We start from the raw sequence: 8041 nt of genomic DNA, 5'->3' as shown, positions 1-8041 counted from the left end.
TTTCACTTCTATAAAAATGTGAATATCACTTTAAGACAACTTCAATTGTGGTTTGTTATTCAACAAAATGTTAAAGTAAAAGGTGTGTATTCTGAGTAAAGCGCAACATGAAGTAGGTATATTGGGACACTTTGTGGTTCTGGAACAGCAGGGGCTCTATTTTTAGATGTAGTAAACAAATCGTGGCAAATAACTGTTTGGTTACAAGCTTTCTCCCAAATATCTTTCTCTCTACCCATCAGAACAAAGAAATGTAGGCTATACAGAATTTTAACAACTGGATGGGTGAGTAAATTAAGACAGAATTGTTAGTTTTGTGTGAACTGTCCCTTTAAGGGAATTGTCCCAGACTAAAATGAACGTTTGAGCTGTCTTAACTGAAAATAACTTGCTATGACATATCTTAAAATAGATCATTGCCATTGTTTAGTCTCAAGAGCCACACCAGTCATTTTTCTATAAAAATTACTTAAATATCCTAATTAATAAGGCATAGTCCTGGCTTGAGTCTTGTCTGTGAAATCAGGCCTTTATGTTTTGGAAAACACTACATAGAAACAATTTCTCAGCATCAGCAGTTACTTTATAAATAACATAAAACAGACTGATATACAGTGCTGCTCATACTGACTGTACACTGAACGCGCCATCTAGTGGATGCCAATAATCATCCAATAAATAAAACCACGTTCTTTATTTAAAAGGCATTCACGACAAAAAAACGAAAATTCTATAATGAATTACCCTCAAGTAGTTCCAAACCTGTACCAGTTTCTTTATTCTGTATATATATATATATATATATATATATATATATATATATATATATATTTAGAAGAATGTTAGCAACTGAGATTTCTGGCATAGTCAAAAATGGAAGTGAAAGGTGCTCAATAATGTTTTGTTTTCCGAAATACTTAAATATATTTTCTTTTGCGTTTAACAGAACAAAAAAATAAATATATACAATAATACTTTCTTCTATGGTAGTCAATGATATGCCAGAAACTTTAATCCAAATATCTTTCTTTGCGTTCAACAGAGCGAATAGATTTATAAAGGTTTGGACTTGAGGATGAGTAATTCATGACAGATTTTTTATTTTGGGGCAAAAAGTTTCCCTTTAAAACGAAATTTTACATGTTTTATTGTATTGTAAGTATTGAAAGTACATCATACTTTTGGATTGTTAAATCAATAGCTAAATCAAACTAGTGTCACTACTTTGGCTAATGTCAGTTAACATTTTTAACACAAGCACACACAAACCAGAATGCATATTAATAAATATTCTTTATTATGTAAATTTGCACATTGCGCTCAACATTACATCCAAACGTCTTTATTAATGGATGTTTCATCTTTCTGTAAAACCTTTTCTCATATCTGTACACGCTTAGTTTTTTCCACTAAAAATTGTCACAGTCAGGGAAATGATTTAGGGAAGAAAAGAAGACAAAGAAATGTGTTACAAACAATTCATTAAGACTACCGACATCTAACCCTACAGTCAAGGCCTGTTAATTTAATAACTGTCTCCTAAGAACCTGTTTCCTAATCCACATGTCACAAGAGAATGAAAACAAAGTCACCTGTGATTGGTTGAGAAGGATTTGGGGTGAAAGAGGAGGTGCTTAAAGGGGAAGACAAATATGTGACAGACAGGTAACTTTTCCCAACAATACAAACGTCATCAAATTTGACAGCCAAATACAGCACTGAATTATTTTACCCCTTCCAATTCTAAATCCATGCTTTGGAAAAAACTTACTGACAACGCAGTGGTGATCATGAGTGTTATGGTCTATAAAAATAAGTGTGAGTTAGTGTGTATGGTCTAGTTGACACTGGTGGCGGACGGCCACTCTCCAGTGCACACGCTGGAGTGGCAGTATTTGGTGAAGCGGTCCTTAAGGCCCTGTCTGTACTGGTCTCGCATGCGGTAGAAGGACTTGTTGTTCTCTACAAATGACTTTATTTCATCCTGCGTCAGACAGTTCTCGTCATCCGTGGTCACTTCAGATTCCTTCTGTTTACCATGAAATTACAAAATAAACCAATAAAGTATTGAACACTCAAAACCCGACATCTAGCATCATCAGACATCCGATTCATCTAGTAGTCAAGGAGATTCGACTCACCAGTAACTCCATCAGGCTCTTGGCACTGCCTTCGCTGTGCGCACAGGTGTCAGGTACAGGAGGCAGCATGTGTGAGTGTCTTCCACAGCTCAGCGTATGAACTCTCACTGACGACACACAGCACAAGTTGGAGCAGGTTGCGTCTTTGCTGCGGCACAGTTGTGATGAAGAGGAAGACTCATGGACGCCAACAGATCCAGAACTTCTCCTGCTGTCTGATGCACAGCTCTCCTTCACCGTAGATATCTGTGAGACAGGAACAGATCACAGACTGCTCATTTCACCTACACTATATGCACAAGAGAATACTGATGAATAATTAAAGTTCACTAGGTTTAATTAAAGTGTTGGGCAGTTTACTCACATGATCGCTCCTGCACTTAGTTTTTCTTTTCTTCTTTTTGTTTTTGCTCTTTGTGTGTTCTTCTGAGATAGCCCAGCACTCCACACAGCTGTCAACAGCGTCTTCCTCCTTCTCCTCTGAGCCGCGGTGAACACAGGAACATTCGCCTGGAAGAAAAAACAATCATCCAACTGTACGATGCTGGCAAAGAGCCTCATAAATAGGGACGCCTCAATCTGACAGGATGTACAAGACTTATCAAAATCAAATTTACGTTTAATCAAAATCTATCTGCTAAATGTTTGTGAAATACTGCTATGCAAATATTTACCCACTGATTTTGTAGAATAAAAATCCCACAATGAAAATTCATGTGAAAACTCACTATATGTTTCAAGCAACAAAGATTTCTCTTGATTCACCTTCACCTGTACCTGTTTCTTCATGGTTACACATGCCGTCGGTGCAGGCCACATCCGAGCCCTCCCGAGAGCCCGTCTCACTACCCTCCATACTGGAACAGTAGCCACAGTCGCTACCGTTACTGTGGGGTAACAGTGCTGCAAACACACGCAACAGTCAAATCACAGTTAAAGTGGCAATCCGTGACAATTTGGGTGTAAAAATAATCAGAATTAAATTATTGAGTAAATACATAAACATGCTGATTACCCTGAAATCACAACGGTGAGCTTATAATAATTTATCAGATCGCCCCAAGCAGGATATTTGAATTTGGATGAGTACCTTTGAGTCTTTACATTACATCCGTAAAACCCAAAGGAGAGGAAACGGCTAGTTTATCACGTGTGTGTGGATGGTGCTGTATCGGCACTGCTATCGGCACTGCTACAGGTGACAAGAGTGTTGTTCATTCTTATCACAGTCGCTTGGAATTTAAATCATCATCTAGACAGCTGTGTTTAACGCGTTCATCAGGGGAATGTCATATAAATCTTAATTTATGAAGTTCTGACGCCGATTACTTCTTGGGTTTCATCTGTTGTTAATAAAAGTAACCTCGCACTCCAGAGAGCCAAAGTGACAGTGGTTTTTGACTCTGACATCTGGAAGGTGAAAGTCTTTGTTTCATGTAGTCATAACCAAAGCGTCAGATATTGTATGTGTTCAGATGACATGTTTCAGATATATTACTTGTAGGACCTTGTAAGGTAGGCATTTTTTTCCGTGTTGATTAGAATTTTTGTCTACATCACGCGATGTAGATGATTTGTGACGCGATATCAAACGCTACAATTGATTCTATATGAGTGGTGTTAGCAGAGAGCTCGGATTCATCCACGCAGACCAGCAATGCCAAAGCACAGCCCACGTAAAGAAAATAACTCTGCAAATAACTGACATTTTATGTTTCAAATTGAGATTTACATTTACATTTATTCATTTGGCAGACGCTTTTATCCAAAGCGACTTACAAGTAGTTTTTATACAGTGGCACATTACTGCAGAGCAACCAGGGGTAAGGTGTCTTGCTCAAGGGCACTTCAGTCATGACCTGCTGACACTGAGATTAGAACCGGCAACCTTCTGATCACAAGCCCAACACTCTAACCATTAGGCCACAACTGACCCCAGATGGTGACAAAGAGGCCAAAGTTAAGGGCTGCAGCATCACTCAGATTCTTAAGGGCGTCACCATGCATCTCTACCCATCCTCACCTTTCTTGGTTTTGGGGGAATGTAGGTCAGAAGCAGCAGAACAGGTGCAGGAGGAGAGCTCACTGGAGATGATGACCTCGACACTGTCTACGGACTCAACTCCACATGACTTGCAATCACCATCCACAGACTCTGATGAACCCTAAAAGACATAATTGATGTACATCACCTCAGACTTGTATGGATTTAAAAAAGTGTGAATGAGATTGTGTTGGTAACAATTATGTATTGTTGCCATAGGCAGATTACAATAGCAAAGAATGATTTAGTGGTCTTTACCTCATCAAGACTTTTGTCCTTCTCCTCCTCTGCTTCTTGTTCAAAGCCACACTTGTTCTTACGTCTGTTTTTGCGTTTTTGCCTCTTCTTCTCCTGCTTGAGCTCTTTTGCTCTCTCCTCCTCTGAGAGCTCTTCACAAAGCTGTTCCAGTCTGCTGATACCCTGAACCCGCTCCACGGTCATCTACACAGACAAACACACCATTTATGCATTGAGCAGATGCTAAAATATCACTTGTCATCTTTAGCACCTTCATCTTCAAATCAAATCATTTTGAAGTTCAAGAAAGTTATTTTGATCTTGATTAAAAGGTCAAAGTAATATTTAAAGGGGCAGTACAGACAAAACAGTAATTGGGCAGTATCTGGCATTGAGAACAGCAGCGTCACCTCAAAGCTTTTGCGGAGGGCATCAATGCCCAGATAAAAGAGCATCTGCCACGTTTGCTCCTCCGCCCGCAGTTTCTGCCAGATCCTATGCAGCCGCTCGTACAGATGGATTCCCAGACACGTCAGCACCTCCTCCTGAGCGACGTCCATGGTCTTTGCATGTCTCTCCCGCCGCCTGTAAATCCACATTTAAAGCATTGAAGTACAAACTCCAAAAATGGACTTCACATATTTCCCATTGAGGACTGGACCACTCACTCGTAACCCCCTGCAAACTCAGGTTCTGCTCGGCCCAGTAAGTGAGCGATGAAGTCAGTCTCGCAGCAGACATGGATGTGGCGCTCGTGGGGGCAGCAGCGTAAACCCTCGTACAGGGCGGCGCAGTAGCCTTTCTCTTTACTGCAGTCCAGATCCCCCACCAGGATGTTGTACGCTCTCAGAACTTTGTTCTTACAGTCTGTACAGAACCTGAGGATGCATATCGTGGAAACAGACCATTGGTGACAGGTTCATAAAAAAACTGGTTGCCAGGTAAAGCATCATCTCTTACCTGTGTTTGCGCAAGTATGTTTCCAGTGTTTCCAGTAGAGAGGCGCTATCAATCAAAACCACCTCATCACGACAGTCCTGTGACATCAGCTCCCACACATCCATCCAGCTGCCCCTGTAGAATCAGTAACCACGGTTACCAAACACCTCCAGTCAACAAGCCTAGACATCACTGTAGATGCCTGATGGAATCACTCATCTTTTTTACATTTCACAAGCAAGGGATTCATTCAGTGACTCACCCTAAAGGTTTGGGTTTGTGCGTGTCTAAAGAGTGCAGCTGACAGCGTTTGTTCTTTTTACTCTTGGGAATAGCGTCAATTACGCTGTTTAACTTTGACCTGAAAACAAAGACAGACATCGGTACTCATATTTAAATATATATATATAAAAATTACACGATTAAACCAGCAAAAGAAAACAAACATTCTAAATTAATCAAGCTATGAGATAAACTCCAGCTATGGTTCAGAGCTGAAACACCAAATTCTAGTCCCCTTCAAGTCCATGTGTAACACTTACCCATGCACATAAAAGAGCGTGTAGAGTTTTCTAGGGTCTGTGAGGCAAGTCCGCATCACTGACAGCACTCCAGACGATCCCAAGGTGAGAGGCTCCAGGGCAAAATGTCCAGAGTCTGTGAGCTGGGAGAAGAGACGCTCCACACTGCGTCTGCAGCCAACGCACGGCACAGACTGAGACAGAGCGCTGAATACTTCTCGAGACATCACCATCAATGCCATGTTCAGATCTTGCTGTTTCAAAAGTCTGTGATGCTGTTGGAGAAGGCAGAGATGTCACGATGGACACCAGCAATAACAATCTGAAAGTTCATCGTTTGATTTGCACTCGAGCTAGAGGCTCCAGCATTAGGAAAATATATACCCAGCTGTAAAACATGTCCATGTTATACAATACTGTGTGTCGATACAGAGAGATCTTTTGTTATTTACCTCAACAAATTGTTTCATTTGCGAACTGTGGATCTGATGGCTGTCAAACTCCAGGATACTCTCAGGGAATTCCATCACCATCTACAAAATTAACATGAATTTTTTCACAAATACTGAATATAAGTGAACCATAACTTAACAACCATTTCCTGTATTTCTTTTTTCTAAAGAAGTTGAAGATTAGAGGAATATACATTGTTTTTAACACTGCCTACATGTATGGTTATTAATATTTTCTTAAGAATCTATACTAGAGGAGCTATCACTCATTTTTAAATGATCAGACTTGTGATTGCCGCCTAGCAGATGAAAAAGCCAGAGAAACAATCCTTTAGGGAAAAAACACAAAATATAATTAATTAAATCCTTTTACAGTGAGTGTGTCATCGATGTAAAGGGGAATCTGGCGTGCAAGGAAAAGATAGTCCTCTTCTCCATCCCTGCAGACAGCCACCAAACGTGCCATGTCTCTCCTGAAATCTCCCTAAGAAAAGTTAAGACAATCGCGGATATCAATACACAATATCACCTCTATATGCGACATTTAATAAACAAATACAAAATAAAAATCAAGATTGATGATTATCAATGCACATTATGCCAGATCTAAAAGTGCAACCAGTGTCTGACTTCCCAGCAGCCCTTACAGCTTTGCTAGGGATTATTATCTTAAACACTCTCAGCCCAGTACAGAGGCTTCAACATTCACTATACTCATCTTCATTGCTGAAATACTTCTATACATTCATCATGGTGTGCACACTCATGAACTCAAATGTAAAACACACGCACTGTGTGTCTGTTTATCAGATGTACGATCGGAAGTCAAAAGAGGTCAACCCACAGCGCATGCTAACACTGAGCAGCTAAACACCTCCAAACCATCGTCTCGAATATATCAAGATAAACATTTCACATTATATTTATAATAACATGCTTGACAATCTGGTAGTCATGACAACGTTACATAATGAATGCTGTAATAACTGCACCCATATATCCCCTCCAATGACATGCTAACTAGCCTGCTAGCTAAAGAAATGCAAGCACGCACACACAGACACATTTTCAGATGAGTTTAACGTATGGTTTTGAAATATTTTGCGTTTCGACGTATTTAAGCGAAATAATTGCAACCAATGGTTTGAAAACGGGACAATTTAGCATCTCAGAGTCGAGTTAGCACACGGCTAACCTGTGAAACTTTCTCAAGCTGCTAGTCATGACTGTAGCTTGCAAGCTGACATCTTTCACTGCGACTTTTAACCAATGGAGCATATGCATGTCTGCATGTTAAACATACAGCGACAGGTATCATTTATATTCCTAATATTTACTGATAAATGTGTTAAACGCTGTTAGATATCTAACGTTATTCTGACTGACGAACGACACCCTCAGCTTTCACTCGACCTATTCCGGGTTTATCCTCAACGTGACGTTACTTCTGTGGGGTTTTAAGACTTGTACAAGCTTTCAAATGTTCAAGTATCGAAATGCATTAGTCGTACCCACCTGTTTTCCGAAAGTTGGTTGTTTTTTTGACAAAAACAAACAAGTGCGACAGCGGCGTATGTGGCAGGCGAATGTTCTGTGACCTTTAGCCCCTTAATACGTCAGAAAGTAGTTCCGGGCTCTGGCATGACGTGTGGAGTTTGATTGGCACCGGGGAGGAGTTATCAATCATGCATGTTGTTAGAAAGTAAT

The 8041-nt window shown here is 40.2% G+C and overlaps 1 protein-coding gene across 5 annotated transcripts; it reads right to left on the bottom strand.

Moving 5' to 3' along the window:
- Positions 1 to 1275: 1275 nt before the first annotated feature.
- Positions 1276 to 7986, bottom strand: ggnbp2 (gametogenetin binding protein 2). 5 transcript variants are annotated; one of them, XM_079483400.1, is made up of 14 exons: positions 7850 to 7986; positions 6708 to 6818; positions 6335 to 6415; positions 5904 to 6157; positions 5624 to 5722; positions 5383 to 5496; positions 5091 to 5300; positions 4833 to 5007; positions 4444 to 4626; positions 4165 to 4306; positions 2907 to 3044; positions 2506 to 2651; positions 2142 to 2387; positions 1276 to 2029 (listed from the first exon to the last, which is right to left on the bottom strand). In XM_079483400.1, the coding sequence occupies exons 2-14, from the start codon at positions 6798 to 6800 to the stop codon at positions 1838 to 1840; spliced, it is 2073 nt and encodes a 690-aa protein (XP_079339526.1). In that variant the 5' UTR covers positions 6801 to 6818; positions 7850 to 7986; the 3' UTR covers positions 1276 to 1837. The 5 variants fall into 5 exon arrangements, with proteins under 5 accessions (XP_079339526.1, XP_079339528.1, XP_079339529.1 ...); XM_079483402.1 differs by having other exon boundaries at positions 2913 to 3044; positions 7850 to 7962; XM_079483403.1 differs by having other exon boundaries at positions 2919 to 3044; positions 7850 to 7962.
- Positions 7987 to 8041: the final 55 nt, after the last annotated feature.

The sequence above is a fragment of the Barbatula barbatula genome (genome assembly GCF_947034865.1).
Source record: "Barbatula barbatula genome assembly, chromosome: 2".
In the NCBI taxonomy this organism is placed as follows: domain Eukaryota; kingdom Metazoa; phylum Chordata; class Actinopteri; order Cypriniformes; family Nemacheilidae; genus Barbatula; species Barbatula barbatula.
This window is presented reverse-complemented; position numbering and strand designations above follow the sequence as displayed.